This window comes from Lynx canadensis, chromosome D1 (genome assembly GCF_007474595.2).
Source record: "Lynx canadensis isolate LIC74 chromosome D1, mLynCan4.pri.v2, whole genome shotgun sequence".
NCBI classification, from domain to species: Eukaryota; Metazoa; Chordata; class Mammalia; order Carnivora; family Felidae; genus Lynx; species Lynx canadensis.
Genome location: NC_044312.2, coordinates 4,519,005 through 4,544,608, shown reverse-complemented (window position 1 = coordinate 4,544,608; position 25,604 = coordinate 4,519,005). Strand labels below are relative to the sequence as shown.

Below are 25,604 nucleotides of genomic sequence, written 5' to 3'. Positions count from 1 at the left end.
CTCAAGCATCTCACTGTTATTCTTCAACAAAACACATAGTTATCAGGAATACTTTACTCATTACTTTTAGTTCCATTTTTAAAGAACAAAGAAGGGATTTTAATACTCTAATTTATTTTTTGAGAGAGAGACAGAGCAAGTGAGCAGGGGGAAGGGCAGAGAGAGACAGAGGGCGAGTATCCCAAGCAGGCTCCCCACCGTCAGCACGAAGCCCGATGCAGGGCTCAAACTCATGAACCATGAGACCATGACCTGAGCTGAAACCAAGAGTTGGATGTTTAACTGACTGAGCCACCCAGGAGCCCCAGAACAAAGAAGAGATTTTTTTTTTAATATGAAATTTATTGTCAAATTGGTTTCCACACAACACCCAGTGCTCATCCCAAAAGGTGCCCTCCTCAATACCCATCACCTACCCACCCCTACCTCTCACCCCCCATCAACCCTCAGTTTGTTCTCAGTTTTTAAGAGTCTCTTATGTGTTGGCTCCCTCCCTATCTTTTTTATTTCCCTTCCCCACCCCCCCATGGTTTTCCATTAAGTTTCTCAGGATCCACACAAGAGTGAAACATACAGTATCTGTCTTTCTCTGTATGACTTATTTCACTTAGCATGACACTCTCCAGTTCCATCCACGTTGCTACAAAAGGCCATATTTCATTCTTTCTCATTGCCATGTAGTATTCCATTGTGTATATAAACAACAATTTCTTTATCCATTCATCAATTGATGGACATTTAGGCTCTTTCCATAATTTGGCTATTGTTGAAAGTGCTGCTATAAACATTGGGGTACAAGTGCCCCTATACATCAGCACTCCTGTATCCCTTGGGTAAATTCTTAACAGTGCTATTGCTGGGTCACAGTGGAGATCTATTTTTAATTTTTTGAGGAAACTCCACACTGTTTTCCAGAGCGGCTGCATCAGTTTGCATTCCCACCAACTGTGCAAGAGGGTTCCCATTTCCCCACATCCTCGTCAGCATCTATAGTCTCCCGATTTGTTCATTTTAGCCCCTCTGACTGGCATGAGGTGGTATCTGAGTGTGGTTTTGATTTGTATTTCCCTGATGAGGAGCGATGGTGAGCATCTTTTCATGTGTCTGTTGGACATCCGGATGTCTTCTTTAGAGAAGTGTCTATTCATGTTTTCTGCCCATTTCTTCACTGGATTATTTGTTTTTTGAGTGTGGAGTTTGGTGAGCTCTTTATAGATTTTGGATACTAGCCCTTTGTCTGATATGTCATTTGCAAATATCTTTTCCCATTCCATTGGTTGCCTTTTAGTTTTGGTTGTTTCTTTTGCAGTGCAGAAGGTTTTTATCTTCATGAGGTCCCAATAGTTCATTTTTTGCTTTTAAATCCCTTGCCTTTGGAGATGTGTCAAGTAAGAAATTACTGCAGCTGAGGTCAGAGAGATTTTTCCCTGATTTCTCCTTTAGGGTTTGGATGGTTTCCTGTCTCACATTCAGGTCCTTTATCCATTTTGAGTTTATTTTTGTGAATGATGTAAGAACATGGTCTAGTTTCATTCTTCTGCATGTTGCTGTCCAGTTCTCCCAGCACCATTTGTTAAAGACACTGTCTTTTTTCCATTGGATATTCTTTCCTACTTTGTCAAAGATTAGTTGCCCATACTTTTGTGGGTTCAATTCTGGAGTCTCTATTCTATTCCATTGGTCTATGTGTCTGTTTTTGTACCAATACTATGCTGTCTTGATGATTACAGCTTTGTTGTAGAGGCTAAAGTCTGGGATTGTGATGCCTCCCACTTTGGTCTTCTTCTTCAATATTGCATTGGCTATTTGGGGTCTTTTCTGGTTCCATACAAATTTTAGGATTGCTTGTTCTAGCTTCGAGAAGTATGCTGGTGCAATTTTGATTGGGATTGCATTGAATGTGTAGATTGCTTTGGGTAGTATTGACATTTTAACAATATTTATTCTTCCAATCCATGAACATGGAATGTTTTTTCATTTCTTTCTATCTTCTTCAATTTCCTTCATAAGCTTTCTATGGTTTTCAGCATACAGATCTTTTACCTCGATGTTTAGTTTTATTCCTAGGTATTTTATGATTCTTGGTGCAATTATGAATGAGATCAGTTTCTTTATTTGTCTTTCTGTTGTTTCATTATTAGTGTATAAAAGCGCAACGGATTTCTGTACATTGATTTTGTATCCTGCGACTTTGCTGAATTCATGTATCAGTTCTAGTAGACTTTTGGTGGAATCTAGCAGGTTTTCCATGTATAATAAAATGTCATCTGCTAAAAGTGAAAGCTTGACTTCATCTTTGCCAATTTTGATGCCTTTGATTTCCTTTTGTTGTCTGATTGCTGATGCTTGCACTTCCAACACTATGTTAAACAACAGCGGTGAGAGTGGACATCACTGTTGTGTTCCTCATCTCAGGGGGAAAGTTCTTAATTTTTCCCCATTAAGGATGATATTAGCTGTGGGCTTTTCATAAATGGCTTTTATGATGTTTAAGTATGTTTCTTCTAACCCAACTTTCATAAGGGTTTTTATTAAGAAAGGATGCTGAATTTTGTCAAATGCTTTTTCTACATCGATTGACAGGATCATGCGGTTCTTTTCTTTTATTAATCTGCTGTATCACACTGATTGATTTGCAAATGTTGAACCAGCCCTGCAGCCCAGGAATGAATCCCACTTGATCATGGTGAATAATTCTTTTTATATGCTGTTGAATTCGATTTGCTAGTATCTTATTGAGAATTTTTGCATCCATATTCATCAGGGATACTGGCCTGTAGTTCTCTTTTTTTGCTGGCTCTCTGTCTGGTTTAGGAATCTAAGTAATGCTGGCTTCATAGGATGAGTCTGGAAGTTTTCCTTCCCTTTCTATTTTTTGGAACAGCTTGAGAAGGATAGGTGTTATTTCTGCTTTAAATGTCTGGTAGAATTCCCCTGGGAAGCCATTTGGTCCTGAACTCTTATTTGTTGGGAGATTTTTGATAACTGATTCAATTTCTTCACTGGTTATGGGTCTGTTCAAGTTTTCTATTTCTTTCTATTTGAGTTTTGAAAGTGTGTGGGTGCTTAGAAATTTGTTCATTTCTTCCAGGTTGTCCAGTTTGTTGGCATATAATTTTTCATACTATTCCCTGATAATTGCTTGTATTTCTGAGGGATTCGTTGTGATAATTCCATTTTCATTCATGATTTTATCTATTTGGGTCATCTCCCTTTTCTTTTTGAGAAACCTGGCTAGAGGTTTCTCAATTTTGTTTATTTTTTCAAAAAACCAACTCTTGGTTTCATTGATCTGCTCTACAGTGTTTCTAGATTCTATATTGTTTATTTCTGCTCTGATCTTTATTATTTCTCTTCTTCTGCTCGGTTTGGGGTGTCTTTGCCATTCTGCTTCTAGTTCCTGTAGGTGTGCTGTTACATTCTGTATTGGGGATTTTTCTTGTTTCTTGAGATTGGCCTGGATTGCAATGTATTTTCCTCTGAGGACTGCCTTTGCTGCATCCCAAAGCATTTGGATTGTTGTATTTTCATTTTCATTTGCTTGCATATATTTTTTAATTTCTTCTCTAATTGCCTGGTTTACCCATTCATTCTTCATTAGGGTGTTCTTTAACCTCCACACTTTTGGAGGTTTTCCAGACTTTTTCCTGTGATTGATTTCAAGTTTCATAGCATTGTGGTCTGAAAGTGTGCATGGTATGATCTTAATTCTTTTACACTTATGAAGGCCTGTTGGGTGACCCAATATGTGATCTATCTTGGAGAATGTTCCATGTGCACTCAAGAAGAAAGTATATTCTGTTGCTTTGGGATGCAGAGTTCTAAATATACCTGTCAAGTCCACCTGATCCTATGTATCATTCAGGGCCCTTGTTTCTTTATTGATCCTGTGTCTAGATGATCTATCCATTGTTGTCAGTGGAGTATTAAAGTCCCCTGCAATTACCACATTCTTATCAATAAGGTTGCTTATGTTTGTGAGTTAATTGTTTTATATATTTGGGGGCTCCCGTATTTAGCACATAGACATTTATAATTGTTAGCTCTTCCTGATGGGTAAACCCTGTAATTATTATATAATGCCCTTCTTTATCTCTTATTACAGCCTTTAATTTAAAGTCTAGTTTGTCTGATACAAGTATGTCTATTCCAGCTTTCTTTTGACTTCCAGTAGCATGATAGATAGTTCTCCATCCCCTCACTTTCAATCTGTAGGTGTCCTCAGGTATAAAATGAGTCTCTTGTGGACAGCAGATAGGTGGGTCTTGTTTTTTTATACATTCTGAAACCCTATGTCTTTTGGTTGGAGCATTTAGTCCATTTACATTCGGCGTTATTATGGAAAGATATTGGTTTAGTTATTGTGATGTGTGTAGGTTTCATGCTTGTAGTGATGTCTCTTGTACTTTGTGGTCCTTGCAACATTTCACTCACAGAGTCCCCCTTAGGATCTCTTGTAGGGCTGGTTTAGTGGTGATGAATTTCTTAAGTTTTTGTTTGTTTGGGAAGACCTTTATCTCTCCTTCTATTCTGAATGCCAGACTTGCTGGATAAAGGATTCTTGGCTGCATATTTTTTTCTGTTCATCACATTGAAGATTTCCTGCCATTCCTTTCTGGCCTGGCAGACTTCTTTTAAATTAATAACCAATGCACCATTTACTTGCAGTTCTTTTTTGTCAAGTCCAATAGCCATAATAAAGTCCAGAACCACAAATTATTTCAGAGTTTCAAACAAAGCAAAGTAAAATCTTTGGACTAAAAGATGCCTCTGGCTCACCAGAAACACCAGAGAAATGTCTTGTGTAGTTGGCTATTTCCTGAACTGACAAACAGTTCTATCAAATCAGGTCCTATGATTTTTCCCACATCACCAACAACAAAGTTTTCAAATCAGAAAGGAACTGGGAGATGGCTAGAGAAAACACACAAGCAACAAAAGAAATGAAAACAAACATTTCCAGAAAGTGCAAATGTGCTTCCTTGACCAGAGTCATTCTCTGAAGACATTATAAAATTAGAGCAGGTACTTGAGACGTTATAGAGAGATCTGAACAAAGTAAATGAAATCATAGGAAGTATGTTCTCAGACCACAAATGACTCAAACTAGACCCAGAACAAAAAGTTCTTAGTTGGACAATGACAAAAAAATGAGATTAAACAACAACCTTCTCAAAAAGACATGGATTCGAGGGGGGTTAGGTGGGGAGATGGCAGAAATAGGTGAAGTAGATCAAGAGTACACTTGTGATGAGCATGAGAAATGCATGAAATCACTGAATCATGGAACACCTGAAACTGATATTGCACTGTATGTTAATTATAGTTGAAGTTTTAAAAAAAGTCCATAATAGGTCAAAGAAGACATTTCTACAGAAATTTTAGCATATTTCAATCTAAATGATAATGAAAATTGAACATATTAGAGGCAAATTTGTAATACTGAGTGCATATAAAAGTTCCAGTGACTATAAAATTTTCTGCTTACTTATGATTACAAGTCTATCTATAAGGTACTTGGTATATTCACAGCAAAAACAGTTCTCCAGATGTAAATTAGACAAGCACTAGTTCCCACAGAGGCAATAATAATGTTATGTTTCCACAGAATTTCAAACACATCAGAGCCAAAAGGGAAATGGTCAAGCAAAATATGGACAGGCTGAATTAATATTGGAGATGATGAAGAATCTTAAAGATGTTTACAATCTATCTGTCATAAAGAATCATCTTTATAAACCATCTACCAGCCTCCAGGAGGTTATAAGCACATCTCTCAAATATCTCCTCATGGAAGAGCGAGAGGACAGATGGCTTATAAAGGAGCAGGAACAAACTTGTGGGGGTGATGACTGTGTTTGCTACCTTACTGTGGTCATGGTTTCATTGCTGCTTACATATGTCAAATATCAGCATACTGTGTTCTTTAAAAAGGTGTTGTTATTCTATACAAATTATATGACACTGAAGCTGTAGGAAAGATGTAACAGGCAACACTGAGAAATTTTATTTTGCTGACAAACATATTGCTTTGTTTTATTAATTTTTTTAAATCTTTATTTATTTTTGAGAGAGAGAGACAGAGACAGAGGGAGACACAGAATCCAAAGCAGGCTCCAGGCTCAAACTGCCAGCACAGAGCCCGATGCGGGGCTCCAACCCACAAACCGTGAGATCATGACCTGAGCTGAAGTCGGACGCTCAACCAACTGAGCCACCCAGGTGCCCTGCAGCTGTCTTTTAATAGTAAGAATTTGTAAGCCAATGTAAAATAGAAAAATTAAGAAAATGCAAATTTATAGTAGATAAGAAGTCAATGATTTCTAGTGTACATTCACGAAGTACCTGGATAAAATCCTTTGGAATATCTCCAGACTATGCCCAAAATTCATGGAAGAATGGAAGGAAGTAAAAACACAAACTGTACTAGAGATACAAATGAGATTGTTCTATAGAAAGATGTTTACAGATAACGGATATATCTGAGAGAAACGGGCAACTGCTATTATAATAATATGGGATTATTCTTCCAAAAAAATAAATTATACATGATGGTTCACTTTTTGATGTTTTACTATTCACTTTGATTCTGAATCACAGCTCAAAATGTCAGATTTCTGAGGCACATAAAGATTTGCATAATCAGGTGACCTTGTATATTTTGCTAATATCTGTGGGATTTTAAGTTACCTGAACACACATCTCCAAATAGCCTATGAAACGAATTCATGTTTCTCTTTCATGGTATTGTGCCAAAAGGAATCAATAGCAACTCTGAAAACTGATCTCTAAAAGAATACAAAATTCCTGAATATGGTCACCAAAACAACAGAACACATCTCATTCTACAAAAACTGGACTTAGAAGCATTTTAGGAGCAAAACATTCACAATGCAATTCACACTAATTCACATACCAAGCTTAATTTTGTGCAAATGAACCTGTCTAGAAAGTAGTCTCTGAAATCTATAACATTTTCATCTTCAGCTCTCAGAGGTAAGGTCACAAAAATGTGTAATGGTGGGAAATATACACTGTCTTTGACTAGCCACTGTCTAAAAGAAAGCAGTAGCTGTCAGCACAGTGGTTGTTCATGGGGCTCAAATGCACCAAAGACACAGGCCATCTTGTCACAAAGGTAAAACACCTTCAGCTGTGGGCACTCTTGGTGCATCTGGCAGCTGTCTGGCTGCTGATATCAGTAATTGACGCTGAACTAGATTAGATCCAATGGGGCCAATAACACTAGGTTCTCACAGTCAATGGCCATGAGTATGCAGAGGTGGCAAATGCAAGACAAGTTAGCTAATGGAAGAATTCAGAGATGAGGTACGGCGAGAGAACTGAACCAATCTGTGACAGGCAGCCTAGGTAGAGGGGGAAAATTCTGATAAAGACGATCAAGAATTTTCCTCCTTCATAGTCTCAAAAGAAATAAAGTCGTTTCTATTTAGATTGGAGGTTTCCATGTGGAATGATTCTGCCTCAATGCAAGGGTTATTCCTGACTACTGAGACTTTTCAGATCCTGCTCTAAGGATCTGGTACATGCCAATCTAAAGGAATCTACTTATCTCATTGGTGTCCCCATCTGTCTGCCTCTCTCACTCTCCTAGGGGTACAAGTTTTGCTTTTCAATGATAGAGTGAAACACTGGGAACTGGGAACCAGGTATTTCATTATATTTGGACCATCCTAAGGACATTCAGAACCCTTCTTGCTTTGAGGAAATTAACACTCTGCACATACTTAGCTAGAGAAGGGACAACAATTCTTTCACTTCCTGATCATGTTGCTCCTCGTGACTTTCCCATCGTAAATGTCCAAGCAAGATGCAGCCACTTAGTTTCTGCTGGGCTTATGAGGCTCCCATCAACACAGTTGGACACAGAGTCCCTGGGGACAGCCTCCAAGACCAGAGGCAAAGGGATGACTCAGAAGTTGCTAAAAGTCAACAAGCCAGGAAGCACAGAGCCCAAAGACATTTCACTTTTTAACACTCTAGTGCCAACACCAATGCTCCAGTTACCACTGTTCCCAAAGCTACCAAATTTCACAAATATGAACAACATGCTGATAGGAAAATGAACTACATAGAACATGGACCCTAAGCTTACAAAGCTTGAAGCAGGATCTTAACAGGGCTTCCAGGAGCCAGTCTAATACCCATAGTTCCTATTAAATTGACATTTTTTAAAGCAACTTTAATGAAATAATTCACACATCATAGAAACACCTATTTCAGTCAATCAGCTCAATAGCTTTTAGTATCTTCACAAATCCTTCCTTCTTGACACTATAAACCTACTATGATCGGGTTTACAACCTGTCACCACTGGTCTTTTTGGACCAAGCAGCACAGACAGGACCCAGAACTTGATGTGGACAGCTGTGACCACAACCACTTCAGGCTGGTGGAGAAAACTGCCCTGTGGTCCTCAGTCTTCAGGAAGAAATGAAGTTCTTCTGAAGTTCCCATCAAAAGCCCCATGGAAAAGCTGTTGTTTAACCACAGTGTGAAATAACCCCCAATAGGAAGGGAGAATCCACCGACGTCCATGTTTACTCACATTTGCGTTTGGGTAACCGGGACACCCAAGCACAAGGAGCCAGAAAAGCAGCCTCTGCACCTTCCTGTCCTGGTCCTTTAAGGGGGCTCTGGGGTTCCAGGCAGGAGGTGGAGATGGGGGATGGGGTGTAGGTGTGCAAGGGAAGACTGGGGAGGGGTGGGAAAGGGGGGGAGGAGTGGTAATTGGGGATGGGGGAGGAGTATAAAAAAGGGGTGGGGCTATGGAAGGGGTGTGTCAGGAGAAGAAGGGGGTCAGAGACAGTACCAGGATCAGATCAAGTACGGGGGGGGGGGGGGGGGGGGGGAGGGTTCACACAGGCTAGTAGGTCAGCGGGTCAGTAAATCACTAGGTGAGCAGGACACAAACAGCAGGTTAAGTGGACTCTCAGGAGTGGGTGGAGCAGAGGAAGATCCTTCTTCTTCCAAGCCCCCACCTGTCTGGGTGTTGCCTTAGCAACCCAGAGCCTTGATACTCTCTCCCGACCAATCAGCTGCCCTCACCCCTGGTAGAGCCATATGGACACCCCACGTGATCTCATTTTAAAAAGCCACTTCCCACCTGGTGCACCACCACGTGCCATCCCAAGGACCGTTCCTCTCTGGAAACTTGGCCGACCTTCTGGTTTCTGGGCCCTCCCAACCCAGCTCCCCGTCACCTCTTCTGAGTGCTCTCTGCTTCCTTTCTGAACTCCCATCTCCCATAGGCAATAGCTGAACAATCGAGAAAGCAAAGGAGGACACAACTGCAAGAACAATCAAATACACAGGCAGACAGGAAAGTTTAACCCTCTCTCAGTAAGTCAAAGCAGATAGAGCATCCATAAGGTAGTCATCTTGATAGCAAACCATCTGAATTCCACAGCTATATCCATATATGTGTACACATGGCCATAACACTGCAGAGGACACATTCACTTTAGGCACAGAGGATACAGTTACAAACATTCACCCTATTTATTACAGCCATAAGGGAAATTTCAAAGGAATGAAATGATTTCAGAGAAAGGAAATCACACAAAGCATGTTTTGGCAATAGAATGTGCTAGAAATCACTAATAATGAGGTAACTAGAAACTCCCATATGTTTAGAAATTGAGAAGTTCCTCTAGAAGTAGAATATGAGTCAAGAAATCCCAAAGAAAAAGAGCTATATTTGAACTGAATGATAGGTGCACGATAAAATTGTAATAAAAAATGTCTCCTAGCCTGGAATACCCTGGAATATTAGTGTGAGAAGACTGTCTGGTCCCCAAATCATCTCTAGTTGACCTAGGCATTTTAACACCACAAACGGTGGTGGATCTGTCACTTATCTGTGTCACCCTCCTACCTATTGGCATGGGCTGTACATTATGAACCATACGGGGGCGGGGGGGGGCGGGTGGTGAGGGGAAATCCAGCTGACTCACAAGGGATCTCCTGCAATCTCCAGGAATGAGAGCACTGTAAGAGAAATAGCTCATCAGCTTCTCTCCTGGGGGAACTGGGACAATACCCAGATTGTTGGCAGTACCAGGTGTGCTGGGCGAGGAGGGCCAAGCAGGTGGGCCTAGGCCAGGGACCCAGGTGACTAGACAAACCTACTGTGATCACCTGTCCTGGGCTCTGTCCTGAGCTGAGCTTCCTAAACAGTTTCTCTACACGATTGACTCAGTGATTCCCCAACTGAAAATCATTGCTCTAAATCCCCTCACTTTTATTTTTATGTAAATTTATTGTAACAGGAACCACTCCGGCACTGCTAAAAGAGCAAAGCAAGGGCTCCAACCTAAATATAAAGAAACCATACAAAACAACGAAAACCAAAACAAAGCAGGAGTGAAAAACCAATAGTGTTACATTCCCTTTAGATCCTGCTGCCTACCTAAAGAGCCCCAGTGTTGGGCTGTCCTGGTTGTACAAGGAGAGGCCGGCTACAGAGGGGGTGGAGTCCGAACGGCCCAAAAGTGAATGGGAGAGAGGCCCAGACTATAAGGGGGCCTAGGGAATTCCATGAAGGGTGGCCAGGGTCACCCTGATTATGACTGGAGCAGGAACCAGGGAAAGAGGAGGCAGTGGACAGAGTTTGGGGGGCCTTGGACAAGAGAGATCATTCATGGAGGTGAGAAAGTGTCCCCAAAGCCAATGTCAGCCTCCCATCTGGGGAGTCCTTCGTGGCCCCTGGGGGCAGGGCCAGGAGCCTGGAGTTTGAGATCCAGTGTGCTGCTTAACAGCTGTGTGAGCCTGGGCTGGTTTCCTACAGTAAAATGGGAGTGCCCATGCCTGTGTCCAGAACTGTGCTGAGGACAAGAGGAAGCCACGTGCTGTGCACTAGTGGATATCAGTGTCACCACCTCCCTGGGCCATGAGTCTTCCCAGTCTGGTGCCTTAAAAGTTGCACAGCTGTTAAAGGCAACAAAGGTGAAAACCTCAGTTCCCTCCAGTTTCAGGCCTGTGCCAAGCCTTTGCCTTTGCAGACATCACCTCTCAGGACCCAGCGGCAGTACCGTCTCTAACCCCTTGCACAGATGGGGAACCGGGCTCAGAGCCCTCAAGAGGAAGGCTGGACCCAGGCTGAGAAAAGGCTCACTGCTGACTTGGGTCTGGGAGGGGATGTTGGGAGAGTGGGAAGCTGGGGCCTGGGGACTCCAGAGGGAGCAGGGGCCACAAAGATGCTTGGCCCCATAGCCCCGCTTTGCTCCAGGTCAGCCTGTACAGAAGCTGAGGCCAAACGAGATGGCAAGGTCACAGCCTGGATCCTGCACCTCAGGTTGCTGGTCATTCATCTCTGTGGTGATGATAGTGCTGTCATATGCTAGTCCTGATGATGCCATTAGTGCTATCATTGCTGTGGGAGCAGGCACAGCCCACTTTGACACACCCCAAGGATCCTGGAGAGACTCGCCTGTCTCCCTCACCTGACCTGGTCCCATGCAACACCCCCACTCTAAGTAAACCCTGTCTCTGCCCTGTGCCCCTGTCCCTGTGGCCACCCTATCCCGGCCACTCTCTGGAATCCAGGGCTGGGCACAACCCTCCATAAGGCACTGACATAGGGCACATGCCCAGCACAGGGTTGGAACCAGGAAAACACCCCCTCGCATGACAACTTAGATGGAAAAGGTCATGCCAGGGTCTGTGCACCCCTTCTGCTTGTAGTGGCCTCCACTGGAGTGCCAGAGCTGTCCTGGAGTGTGTGTGTGTGTGTGTGTGTGTGTGTGTGTGCGCGCGCGCGCGCGCATGTACATGCACTTGCGCACGTGTGTGTAATCTGCATCATGTACCTGTGAGTTGGAGTTCTGTGTCTGTGGTTATATTGACTGTGGACATGAATTTCCTGTTATCTGGTTGTTTTCGTGTTTTCTGATGAGGTTTTGGGGTGACAGTGGGGTTCGTGGGGAAAGGATTTTTGAAGTCATCTTTGGTGCAAAAACGTGATTTCATTAAAGCACGGGGACAGGACCAGTGGCCCTGGCGGAAGAGCTGCCCAGGCAGCATGAGGAGAGACTAGTCATATACTGTGGAGCTGGGGGGAGGTCAAGTCCAGGGGAAGTTTCCAGTGAGACTTTCATATGCTAAATAAGACGCCCAGGATCCTGGAGGCCTAGCTTTTGTCAAACTAGGGTTGTTTGCCCTCTAGCAAAGCATTAGCATTAAGACACAGGGAGTTCCTGGAGAAATGTTTCACTCTGTTGGCCTCAAGAATCTGTCGATGGGCTGCAGGTTATAAGGAAATTTAGTTCTATCTGCCATTTCCTTCTGCCTTGGTTTCCTACGTCACTATGGAGGGATGATGCTGGAGCTCTAGGAAACCAAGTCCATAGGTTTCTGGAGATAACCATTGCCTTTTTCTCGTGATTTACTAAGGTATTTGTAAGTAGATGGAGACAGGCCCTGCAGGACTATGATCTCTGTTAACCATTTGTTTTTCTTTTCTTTTCCTTTGTTCTTGGGCAGCCAGGAGTGCCCAAGGGATATCACACATATCCCACCTGGGGGTGGGGGCAGGGGTTTTAGGTCTGGCAGCTCGCCTTATGCTCCCTCATCATTTTCCTCTTGTGTTTATCTGTATGCACGTGTATCTGTGTCTGTGTCTCTGAATGAGCATCTATCTGCTGTGCAAATCTCTGTGTCTGTGACTGTATTATCTGTATCTCTCAGGTACACGTGTCCCCGTGAGAGTATCCATGTGTATCTGTGTTTCGTGTCTGTGTATTGGTTGTATGTGTGAATTTGCTGTCACTTTGGGTGTTTCTGACCACAACTGTGTGTGTGTTTTCTGTGTGCCCAGTGTGTGTAGGGTTTGCTTCATGGGAGTGTTGCACATGTCCCTGAGAATTATCCTACCCGTTTTATGGAGCTAAAAAACTGTTCAAGGTCACCTGGGGCATCACTGCAGGGACTGAGATACAAACGTGAGTGTCTGTGAAATCGGAGTTCAGCCTCATTCCTCACCCTTTGCTGTAAGCAGAGTCTGAAACTCAAGGAAGCTACAGGAAAGGGAATGTTTGAGGTAAAGAAAGGCCCTCCAAACCTGATTTGCCTTTTTCACTTCTAAACAGGTTCTTCATCGTGAGCTTCAGGGGGTCCCTGGACCCAGCGGGTGTTGAGTGGAAATTTTGTTTCTGCATTTTTCTGGAACAAGAAGCCGTAGGTTTCACCAGTTTCTCTAAGGAGTCCCTCCCAGAATTCCATGTTATTCAGGCTTTCAAGAGAGTAGCAAAGTAGGTTATCAGGACAGCTACCACGAACTTGGTCAGCACTACTATCTGCATAACCCCTGGGCTTCTCCGGAGTGCTGAGATTCCTGAAAACCCAGCCCAAAAACCAAGGATGCTTTTCCCCAAGGCAGTCTTTCCCAGGGCATGCAATGGAGATGAGAGTTCTTAAGAGGCCTCCATATCCTGGAAAAGCAGTCATCAAAGTAGAGTCCACTCACTCTAAGCACCACATAAAATGACTCTGCATAAGGACAGGAAATGTGAGAACTCCTGTGTATGGTCTTTAGTTGTTAAAGTGAGGAATCAGGGGTGCCTGGGTGGCTCAGCTAAGTGTCTGACTTCAGCTCAGCTCATGATCTTGCGGTTCATCAGTTGGAGCCCCACATCAGGCTCTGTGCTGACGCCTCGGAGCCTGGAGCCTGCTTCAGATTCTGTGTCTCCCCCTCTCTCTGCCCCTCCCCTGCTCATGCTCTGTGTGTCTCTGTCTGTAAAAACTAAATAAAATTTTTTTAAAAAAATGTTTAAATAAATAAAGTGAGGAATCAATGCAATATGTGGATGGATGCTGGCACCCTCACTTGAGATGCCCACGACAGACAGTGAGAATCAGGAATCTCAGACCAAGAACGGTGACTGGCAGTGGCACCCTCACTGGGGTATGTTGCCCATATTACAGCTATGAGCCAAAAGGAGATATGCAGATGCATTATCCAGGGTTAATGAGGCTAACCATCACTAAGCATGGCTTAACCACCACTCCTCACCCCAGCCCTCACAGAACCACAGGTTGAAGAAAATACTGATAGAGGAAGCACAAGAAAACAATTGCGTCAGGGGCGCCTGGGTAGCTCAGTCAGTTGAGCTTCCGACTTCGGCTCAGGTCATGATCTCACGGTCTGTGAGTTCGAGCCCCGCGTCGGGCTCTGTGCTGACGGCTCAGAGCCTGGAGCCTGCTTCAGATTCTGTGTCCCCTCTCTCTCTGACCCTCCCCCGTTCATGCTCTGTCTCTCTCTGTCTCAAAAATAAATAAACGTTAAAAAAAAAAAAAGAAAAGAAAACAATTGCGTTGACTCTCCCCTTCTCTTCAACAGCTAGCTTGTCACAAGGTTAAAAACAACGATGTCCTATTCAGATCAAAGCAAAGTCAGCCAAGAATAATCAAAACTCTCCTGTAAAATATTCAATATATGGACTGTTCGTTAATGGTAAGTTTCTTCCTCAACATATATCATGCTTTGACGTTAGCTAATGATTCCACGATGTAAGGATCATCATCCTTACAAACAAATTTTAAAATAACATTGACTGCACCTTCAGCTCAGTTTAAAATGTGTTATTATGTATGCTTTATAATGTACCTAATAACTGTTCACTGGTATTATTAGTACAACAAATGTGTACGGATTAGGGAACATACTAAAAAACATGTGAAAATACGTGTCCATAAAGCTTCATAGATAAGACCATGGAAATCACCAACTGTGGGCTGTAAGTCAAACAAATTCCCAAGGATTTGCCATCTCTTTGTGGCACCTAGTTTGGGTGCTTTTCAAATGATGTGCATTCCTGCTACCTAGGGGCCTTGATAAAATGCAGATTCTATTTCAGTAAGTCTGAGGCAGGGCATAAGATTCTTCTGCTCAAGCTCCCAGGTCATGAAAATGAGGCCGCTCCACAGGACACACTCTGAGTACTAAGTCCCTAAAAGAACTATAATGGTAACTTTTAAGCGTCCGCTTTACTGGGCCACAGGGTGCCCAAATATTTGGTCAAAGGTCATTCTGGATGCGTCTGAGAATGCGCGTTTGGATGAGATGAATGTTGACATTCAACAGACTGAGTAGATTGCCCTCCATTGTTCAGGTGGGCCTCGTCTAATCAGTTGAAGGCATGCACAGAACAAAAGGCCGACCCTCTCCTGAGTAAAGGGGAATTTTCCTGTCTGACAGCCTTCAACTGCATGTATGTATATATAAATAGAGTTCTCTTTCTCTGGGGAACCCTAACTAATACAGGTACCTTACTAAAGAAACTATACTTTTCCTTGATATCACTTGTCCCAGTTCAGAACAATTAGGTTGAAACATTGCCACTTTTTGTAGTCAAAAATGATTGAATATTGGCAATTTCATAAGGTTCAATTTAGTGTCAATTTCCTTCTAGATGTATTTGTGTGTTACCTGTCTTGGGCCATTTGACTGCATTCTTGAGTGCAGGGATTGTGTCTGTACTGTCACTACTCTCTTATAGCTCTCAAAACAGTGCTAGGTATGCCATAGGTGCTCAATAAATATCAATTAAATGAATATGTGAATGGGTGAATGAATGAATGAATGAATGAAAGAGGAGATACTTTTTTTGTAAACTGGGATGTCAGAACCCAGAACCCCTTTGTGCCAGATACTGTTCTAGGCACTGAGGATACAACAGTGGAAGAGATTTGTGAAGTGTCCCCGCACTCCTTACTGTGAACAGTAAAGAGATGGATAATCAAGTAGCAAACCAGCAAATTAATAAGTTAATTTTAGGCTGTAATGTGACATGAAGCAAGTAACACCAAGCGATGGGCTGGTAGGGGCTGGGGTGGGGGGATAGTGGTAACTGAGCCTGGGTCGTCAGGGACGACTTCTCAGACAAGGTGACACTGGAGCGGAGATCTCAATGGCAAGGGAGCCAGCATGTGAGGTCTGATGGAGGATAATTCAATCCAAGCCAACACAACAGCTCCAAGGTAGCAATGAGCTTGACATATTTGAGGAACAAAAAGAGAATACGCCGTTCCTTCACTTTCCAATTACAGCGAGCAAATAAAAGACCCCAACATTCCCAAACAGAGCTCAGAAGCTCCTCATCTTGGTTCAAAGCTTCCAGGAGTCCCGAGGTCTAAACCGTGTTCTGACATTTAAACACTTGACTAGGATTCTGGAGCATTTTCTCTTGTACCAGAAGCATCTTTCAGTCTTTCAAGATCTCAAGGGCCGTGGGCAGGAGGTAACTTTCTGGAGTGGTGGTTACGGGCAAAGCTCCTCAAACGACACTTAAACTTAAAACGTGTGCTTTTTATTGTGTAAAGTATATCCCACTGAAGGTGACTGCTAAAATGCAAGGACTCCACTGCCCAAAGAGAAGTAACCTGCCATGAAAAAGGATATAGACAGACTACTCCATGGGCAAGGAGACGTGCCTGCAAGAGTTTCTCCAGGCTGGGGAGCTGGTCAAAGCCAGAGGGTAACCACAGACATGCAGGAAAAAGGGGAAGCAGGAGGAAGAGAGAAAAGGCAAAAGAAGGGAAGACATTTATCGCTTGATGTCACTTCTTTAGAAGGGACTCCAGCTCTTCTGAATTGTGTTTGAAAAGCACCCAGGACACTGTGCTGTGTAATGTGCCACTTGGATTTCTGATTCTGTTTGAAGGTGGGCAAAATAATTGGCATGTGTTCCCTCCCAGCCTCAAGTGTATGGAGCGTTAAACAGGCATTCCTGCCCCCAAGGTCATTTCTCATCAATGCCTCCTCCAAGGGCACTGGCCCTGGCAGGGGCAGATGCAGGAAACACTCCTGGTCTTGGTCTTACAGCGGCTCCTGGAACTGGCCCCCCTGCACGTGTTGCCATTTGCAGAACAGCAAGCACTTCTTTGTGATCTGAGAGCACGGAAGTCCTGCACGTGTCCCCTCAAAGGCCGTGCAGCCTAGTGGTCAAGGACCTGTGCCCTGGCCTCAGACTGTCCAGGTTGGAAGTCTGACTCCTCCACGCCCCAGGGCCTTGTTCATCCTCACAGAAAGAAATCTGTGCCTCTTCAAAGGCACAGGCACACTGTCCTAAGGCCTGCCTCACTGGGGCAGGACCTGACATTAAAGGAGAATTTATACCCAAGCTCACGGCAAAATAGAAGGCTGGACAAGAGTTCTTTAGCATCACCCAGGCCAACACTTTGCAAGGCATTCAGGGTGGCCATACCTGGGTCTTCTCTCCTAGTCTGAACCTGTCACCCTCCGCTGCTTAACTCTGAAGGAGTTAGGAGCCTTGACCAATGTCACACAGCTAAAAAGATACAACAGAGCGAGGGCTAGGTACCCCTTTGGCAGGTAAGGGGTAGAAAATTCCAGTAATTAAGGTGATGGCAAAGGGGTAAAAGTTGCTGAGCAGTGACCAAGAGGTCCTGTGCTAAGGGCCTCCCAAGCCCAGTCTCAGTGAAACCCTCACACAAGCCTAGGACATAGGGATCACCATGGTCTCATTTTACAGACAAGAACCTAGAACTCAAAGAGATGAAGTCACTTTCTCAAGGCCACACAACTCTCAAGTGGCCAGGCTGGATGGAAATCTCTGGCCATCTGACTTGAGATCGGCCTGACTGCGTCTCTAGGCACTGCAGGGACCAGCACTAAGGGAACTGGGTGGGGGTGGAGAAGGAGGTGAACCTGAGAGCTTTCTAAAGAGGGAAGTCACCCCTGGGAGGCAACCAACAGCTTCCCTGGGAAAATGCATGTCGGGTGTTGTCAGTTCTACCAATTTCTCAAGAGAAGTCAGAAATTGGGATTTCTAGGTGAAATCTCCTTGGTTCTAAGTTGGGTTTAAAACACAATATATAACAGACACTGAAGAAATTTCACAGCCCAGACGCAGTGAGCCTTGACTGGATCTGAGTTTGGAAGCCCAAGCTCCAGAGGACATTTGTGGCACGACCAGGAAAATGTTACCGTGATTGGCTATTTGATGGTATCACAGAGTTTCTGTCCTTCTTGAGTGTGATCCTGGGACTGTGTTGTGTGGGGGAATGTCCTTGTTCTTAGGCAATCCACGGTGAAGGATTTAGGGATCAAATGTCACGTCTGCAACTTCTTTCCAAATGTTTTGGCCAAGAAACAAAGGAAAAAGAAATGGAGGGAGAAAGGGAGAGAGAAAATGAAAATACAGAGTGTGTACTAAAGCAGATATGACAAAATACTCATCATTGTATGGCCTAGATTAGTAACTCTCAACTGAGGGTGATTCTACCCCCGGATGACATGTGGCTATGACTGAGGACTTTTTTTTTTTTAACTGTCACAATGCACAGAACAGCTTCCCACAACCAAGAATGAGCCGCCCCAATGACAGTCGTACCAGGAGTGAAAAACCCTAAAGACATTTTTATCCTTCTTTCAAGTTTTGTCTTTTGTATGTGTAAAATGTTTCAGTTAAAAAAAAAGAGAGAGAGAAACTTAAAAATAAAAATAATACATAAATAGGGGCGCCTGGGTGGCGTGGTTGCTTGCGCGACTGACTTCGGCCTAGGTCATGATCTCGCCGTTCCCGGGTTTGAGCCCTGTGTTGGGCTTTGTGCTGACAGCTTAGAGCCTGGAGCCTGTTTCAGATCTGTGTCTCCCCCCACCCCCTCTCTCTCTGCCCCTCCCCTGCTCATGCTCTTCTCTCTCTCTCTCAAAAATAAACATTAAAAAAATTTTTAAAAAGAATACATAAATAGCAATACCTTGCAGACCAAACAAAACATGTCTGTGTGGCTGGGTAACCACAGCTGGCCACTGTTTGCAGTCACTTGTTCTGATACAGAGGGGCAGGATATAACGGTGCCGTGGTGGTGAATGAGGGTCTCTGAAGCTCTGCCTGTATCGTGGGCAAGACCCCCACAGCTCCTGGAATTAGAGACTTTCTCCTGTTTTCAGGTACCAGTCGGCCCAGAAAGGAGCAGCCGACATGCCCAGGACTCTGGGTCTGAAAACTGACATCACGGAGGCCTCTTCTGGGATACCACAAGTGCACGGGTCACCAGAAGCAGTTGGTGACGTGGGGGTGCCTTCCGATGAAATGAGAATGAACCCTTCATCTCAGTGACTGGCCCAGCCCAAGACAAAATAAATTAAGAGTCTGTGGCCGAGATGTTAATTTCACCCGGAAGCTCTCAGGTGGCTGGGTATATGCCACCCAGGTACCCCCTGACCTGTGGCTGGGACTTGAAATAAGTTACTGCACACACAGTGCAACATGCATTTGGACGGTCCTTGGGGCAGCCCCCAGCACCACAAATACACAAAGCAGAAATATGTGCAGAAAACACACAACCAAATGCAAATAAGAGAGTGGCACTGGATTAACGCATCCATCTCCAAGACTGAAATAGTACCAAACTCAAGAACAGCCTTCCTCAAACATGTAGGCCACTTTTGAGGCGCCATTCAGGGAGGCTGTTACATGCAGATTTCTGGGGCACATCCCAGACCTTTACTGACCCGGAATCTTTCCCTTTCCGGACAGAACACGGGAATATGCAACCCCACCCCCACCCAAAGCTCACTCAAACTGAAAACACAGTTGAAATCAGGGGGCTGGGGACTGCAGTTTTATGACTAACCGGGTGACCTTGGAGAAGCCACTCAACCTGAGCCATGATTTTTCTCATCTATAAGTGGGAACTGATAGCACCTGTCTCCTAAGGTGGTCACGCACACTAAAGGAGTGTTTGCACACGCGTGCACGCGAGTGTGTATGTATACATACACACACACACCCCTCTAGTGCAGTGTGCCTGGCAAATGTTCCTTCCTTTTCCGTACTAGTAACTGGCCACGCACTGGAAAGCCTAGAGAGCTTTACAGAGGTACACGGACTCAGCAACCCTAGAGATCCTGATCTAAATTGCCTAGGGCGGCCCCTAGCAACAGGGTTATTTTGGTTCGGTTTCTTTTTTAAAGCACTCCAGGTGGTGCTAAACAGCAGCTGGGGTTGAAAACCACACCGGGGAAACTGCCAATAAAAATCAACTATCCTTTGTCTTCAAGAGAATGTACTTCGACCACATTCTGGAATTGCCCAACTGTGTCCCGGGAGAGTCTTGTGTCCAGGCTGTTATCAGAGGCGTGGATGCCCTGAGAGTCCACCCCCAAGCAGCCCTTTCCTGGTCCCTGCGGAAGTGGCTGCAACCGACTAAGCTGGGGGGATCCTTTTTCTCCAGACAGAGCTTCAAGGTGGCAGGACAGGAACAGGAGTCCCTCCTGGGCCCTTGGGTGGGCGGTGGAGCGCTGCCTCAACAGGAATACCCAGGTCACACATCACCATTCCCCCCCCCCCCCCGCCACAGACTCAAGGGAGCCGCCCACCTTTAGCTCGGCTCGCACCTTCCCACCTTCCCTTCTCCCGCCTTTCCTACCCTCCTCCACCCCCCACCCAAACACTCGGGCGGGGGCTCCTGGAAGCGCTGGTTTGCAAGGGAAAGGCTCAGTGGATACTTCAGCCGAGTATCCGAATCTGCAAGGTTCTCTCCCGACCAAGGCGACACCCGTGGTCGCCTGCCGCAGTCCTGCCTCGGTACTCTTCCTTCACCTTAACACAGACCCCGGGAAGCTGCAGGGACTGGCAGGGACTGAGGGGAAGTGAACCCCCCGCCCGTGGGGCTGGCGACAGGGCATCTTGGGGGTGCAGGAGGTAGGCGGGGCCAGCGTGTTGCTCTCTCAGTTGGTCGGTTTCCTGAATCCCCTCGAAGCTAACTTTTGTGCTTCAAGATGCCAACATCCCCCCACACCTCCCTGCTGACCCAAACCAAGAGGAACTTCCTCACCTCTTGCCCCAAATCCCTCCCCTCTTGGGGGTGGGGTGGGAATCAACGGATACTCTGAGTATAAATGGATAATAATTACTAGTGAGTTGGTAATGTTCCTTCGCCTATTTTGGATGGGTCTCTGTTCAGGTTTTCTAGGCAGGCGCACGGAGCTGGTGCATCCACGCGAGCACACATGGGCCCCCGCCGGAGGTGTGGGGAGGGTGTGTGTCTGTGTGTAGGGTGGTGGGGGGACACATGGAGACCCCGTTGCCCGCATTCGGCAAGATCGAGCTAGCTAGCGCCCAGCCATCCAGCCGTCCCAAGACGGCCAGTCGCTCTCCAACCCCGCCCGCCCAGACCTCACGCCAACCCTGGCCTGCGTCGCGTCTGGGGGCTGCTTCCCGGTGGCTGTGTCCTCTGCCTCCAAGGTTACTGGGTTGTGCGAATCAATTTAGACACTTTTTCAAGAAGCAAAAGGAAAATCGCCCCATTAATCCCCAAATGCCTTCTCCCATCTGCTGCAACTCGCTCCCACTAGGACTTGCATAATGAAAGTTGAGGGAAAGTTGAAGGAAAGTTGAGGAATCAGGGGGCAGGAGGGGGGCTCCCGCCCTTGGAGTCCGCGCCAACCCCTGCAAGGGGCGCAGCCGGGGCAGAGGCCCTGGCACCCAACAGGGAGAAGTGGCGACAGCGGAACGCGGGGAGGGGTCCGGGTGGCGGGGAGGCAACCAAGGTTCTAATTCCAGGGACCTGGCCGCTCAGTGAGAGAGGCGGCCGCTCCAGGCAAGGCTTTTGTTCTCGCCCTCCCCTCTCTCTCTCTCTCCACCTCCTCTTCGCCAGCCTTGTGAGTTGCAGGCGGCACACACCCCTTCCCTCCCTCAGACACACCTGCTTCCCTTCAGGGCCCGCCTGCCCTGTTTACCTAGAAACTAGCATCTGGAATCCGAGGGGTAGACCCCTTGCCAAAACCCAAGACTCCGGGGGCCGTGGGCTCCCGGGCTGTGTGTGTCTCAGATCCGCCTCAATCCTAGGCGGGAGGGGGCGGCTAGAGGGTGAAGGAGGGTGGGCGGAGACCACCCCCCACATACACACACGCGCTCAAGTCCACACCCGTGCGGAGCCCAGCGCCCCCTCTCCGCGCTCGGAGCGAAAGTTGGCTTCCCGGGCGACCTCTCCCAGCGGAGGTGCGGGCGGTGGGGGTCGCGCCATTGCCCACGGAAAGGTGGAGAAGGAAGAGGAAAGGTGGAGGGAGAGCGGCGCCGGGAGGGGAGGCGGGGGGTGGGGGGAAAGGGTTGCAGCCCACCTGGACATGTGCTCCCTCTGCCGCCCGGGCGCCTTCTCCAGCCCCAGCTTGGTGAAGATGCCTACAAGCCCAATGGCGTCCCACCCCGCAGACGATGTAAAGGATCAGGGTGGTCTTGTCCTTCGTGGGGTGGTGCAGGGGGTCGTCCTTGCGCGCGGGGTGGGGGGGGGGGCTTGCGGGTGTCGAGCCACAGCGGAGTGTCGTGCTTGGTGCAGGTGCTCTGCCTCAGTCCCGCTTCTTAAACAGGCGGCAGAACCGGAAGTCACAAGTCCCGCAGCAGAAGATGAAGTCTCCCGAGTGAACGGCTGGTCCCACTGGCCCATGACATCGAAGTAGCTCCGGCAGAAGTCCGGGGTGGGCGCTCGGGTAGGGGGCTCGTCTGAGACCCCCGCGCCCTCGCCGGCCTCTCCCCAGGCGGCCCCGGAGCGGGCCCCCCCCCCACCCCCGGCCAGCACTACCACGCCGCCCAGCTGCGCCAGCTGCCCGTGCCCCGCTCGCTCCTGCGCCGGGCACTCGCGGGCGCACAGCTCGGTGAGGAGGCAGCCGAGGAGCAGTCGGAGGACGCGACGAACCAAGTCTCCCAGCCTGGGCTCGGCCGCTGGGCCGCCGCCTCTCGCGGCAGGCAGGCAGCTGCGCGGGCCTCAGCCCGCGTTCGCCTCCCGCGCGCCGCACGCCGAGGAGGAGGGGCGGGGCGGGGAGAGGCGCGCCTGGCGGGGCGGGGGGAGGGTGAGTGGGGGAGGATGAGCCGCTGGGTGCAGCTCCGGGCGGCTACGGGGAGAGGCGGGGGCCAGAGGGCGGCGGAGAGCTGGTCTGGCCGCGTGAGTCTGCAGGAGCTGTGGTTCGAATCTGTCCTCCAGGGAAGGGGGGACTCGCAGGGGTTAGGTGGGGACAGACTAAGTGGTTTCCACTCCAAGGCAGACTGGGGCACAGTTTGACCAGGATCGCCCCTCCATGGTGCCCGGGGCCGCCTCAGCTCGCTTCGCCCTTCCCTTCCCCCGACTGCGCCCTCTAGCCAGGCGCGCGTCCGGGATGGTTCTGCTCCCTGGGCTTTGCGGAGGACCAAGGCTTAGCTGGGAAGGCGGGGTGGCAAGCCACTGGCCCCGGGGTAAGCACCCCCGGGAGAGGGCCGTGGGAGGAACTGAAGTCAAAGAAGCGCAGGGGGTAGGGAGAGGCAGCAGACCAGGCCCAGGCAGGGGCACGTCCCACGTCCCGGAGGGTCTTTCCTTGGGACTCTCCCAGGCCCCAGGACCTGCCACTTCTGTCCCTCTACGACCTGGCGGCGGCCTTCTCTGCGTTCCTTAGGAGGGCACACCGCCGCGCCGCCTCTGCGCGCCCAGATCCGGTGCAGCGCAAGGCCTGGACACCTAGCCTCAGCCACCCTCCCACGCCTGGAGCCCGCGCCTGGGTCTCCGGGGTCGGCTGGCCCTGTGCTCGCGGAGCCCCCCAGACATCCTCACCCGATGTGGCGCAGTCCGGCCTTGCTTCCCTGGCTTCCAGCCTCCGGTCGTCGCCCGTCAGCATTTACAAATCTGCCGTCTCCACCCAGCCGATTCCAGCCATCCGTCGGCCCTCTCTCATTTTCTCCCACTTCTTTCCTCTGCTTGAATTTGACTCCAAGAGCCCCCAAAACAGGATTAGCACCAAAGCCGCTACGCCGAAGTTAGATCTTCCACGCCACTGCGTTGTTGGTTTGTTTTTTGTTTTTTTAATTGCATTAACTAAGTATACACTTAGCAGTCAGCTGGGCGGTTTGCAGGGAAATGATGTCTCCACCATCCCACCCCCTCCATTGGGCTTCAGTCAGGGGCTTCTCGGGGCATTTTCATTTTCAAAGCACCAGAAAGTTGGGCCACATAGAAAATGATATAGTGGGTTCTCTTTAACTGAAACAGCATGGTTGGGGAGGTGGTTATTGGACTCTATTGCAAGCTTTCTCAAAATGACAGGGAGCTTGGGTAATTAATTGTGCCTTCTCTTGGAAGAATGTCACCACCTCCTGTCTTCCAAAAGACTAGCATAGAATGACCCTGTTCCAGCAAAAAATGAACCAGGCCAACACTGACCCAGCATATCCAGGAGTAGGCCAGCCCTCAGAGACTCATTGAATCGCAGGCTGTATTATGTCCCAAACCCACCTGGACAAGGTGTGAGATTGTTTAGTCTAAATTCATCAGAGCCTCCGAATGAGGTTCCCGAAATAGGGGAGTGTGGCATGTCTGTAGACCCACACCCACCACCACTGTGTGAGCCTCTGCAAACACAAGCATTGGTGTGTGAGAGCTAATGATAGCTGACATTTATTTGATGCTTACAACATACCCACTAAGCTCACCTCTTCTAAAGTCACCTCCTCACAGATGCTCAAAGCAGTGCCTAGGATCTCGCAGACAATCTGGGAATAGGTGCTAAACCACTGGAGTGACTGATCTCATTTAACTCTATCTCTAGATAATATTGCCAGGCCCACACAACAGAGGGAGAGACTGAGGCTCAAAGCAGTTAAACCAGTTGCCCACTAGAGTAGCGCAGCAAGGACGCTACACAGTTGGCATTTGACCCAAGAAATGTGACTCCTCGGTCTGTGTTCTAACCATTGCAGGTTGTGCCTTCCTAAAATAGGCCTCTAGACTCCCTGTCCATCTGACATTACATTATATATTTGGTTTTTGTCCGTCTCCGCACATTGAACGGTAAACTCCAGGGTAGAAAGGGGCCTTGACTTCTACAGCATCTCCCAGCACCTACAGCAGCCAGAAGCATGAGAAAAACTATTTACAGGCTGTTTTGATGAACTTACTAAGCTCTTATGCAAGATCGTTGGTGTTAAACCAAGGGAGGAAAGGAATGCGTACAACAGGACAGACAATGGAGTTTCTGCTGTAAGGATCACACACAGGGATTGGGATGTTTCTAGGCACTAAGTCAAAATTTAGTGGGTTTCTCAGCTTCAATGCTATTGATTTTTTTTAATGTTTATTTATTTATTTTTGAGAGTGAGAGACAGAGCGTGAGCAGAGCAGGGACAGAGAGAGAGAGAGAGAGAAAAGAAGAAGAAGAAGAAGAAGAAGAAGAAGAAGAAGAAGAAGAAGAAGAAGAAGAAAAAGAAGAAGAAGAAGAGGAAAAAGAAGAAGAAGAAGAAGAAGAAGAAGAAGAAGAAGAAGAAGAAGAAGAAGACGACGACGACATGGAATCTGAAGCATGCTCCAGGCTCTGAGCTGTCAGCACAGACCTGGATGAGTGGCTCAAACTCACGGACCATGAGAACATGACCTGAGCCAAAGTCAGTAGCTTAACTGGCTGAGCCACCCAGGTACCCCAATGCTATTGACATTTTGGAGTGGATCATTCTGTGATGGGGGGAGCTGATGTGGGGGGCTGTCCTGTGCATTGTAGAAGGTTCAACAGCATCTCTGGACTCTACCCACTAGATGCCAGGAGCATCTCCCAGTTGCCACAACTAAACACCGTTGATGAGCAGAGATTCTGAAATCAATTG

General features: G+C 47.1%; 2 protein-coding genes across 5 annotated transcripts in view; both read right to left on the bottom strand.

The window, feature by feature from the left end:
• The window catches only part of LOC115524822 (transport and Golgi organization protein 1 homolog), a 36,867-nt gene extending 14,661 nt beyond the window's left edge, over positions 1-22,206 (bottom strand). For all 4 annotated transcript variants that reach the window (XM_032594972.1, XM_032594971.1, XM_032594970.1 and 1 more), the window contains exon 1: positions 22,109-22,206. The gene's annotated coding sequence lies outside the window, so the exon portion shown is untranslated. The remainder of the gene's footprint in view (positions 1-22,108) is intronic.
• Positions 16,443-23,629, bottom strand: LOC115525331. Its single transcript, XM_030332479.1, is given in 9 exon segments — positions 16,443-17,014; positions 17,016-17,197; positions 20,534-20,588; positions 21,916-22,189; positions 22,191-22,276; positions 22,278-22,339; positions 22,342-22,407; positions 22,410-22,720; positions 23,382-23,629. Coding segments are annotated over 9 exon segments (1,314 nt in total). The 3' UTR covers positions 16,443-16,984.
• Between the last annotated feature and the right edge of the window lie 1,975 nt (positions 23,630-25,604).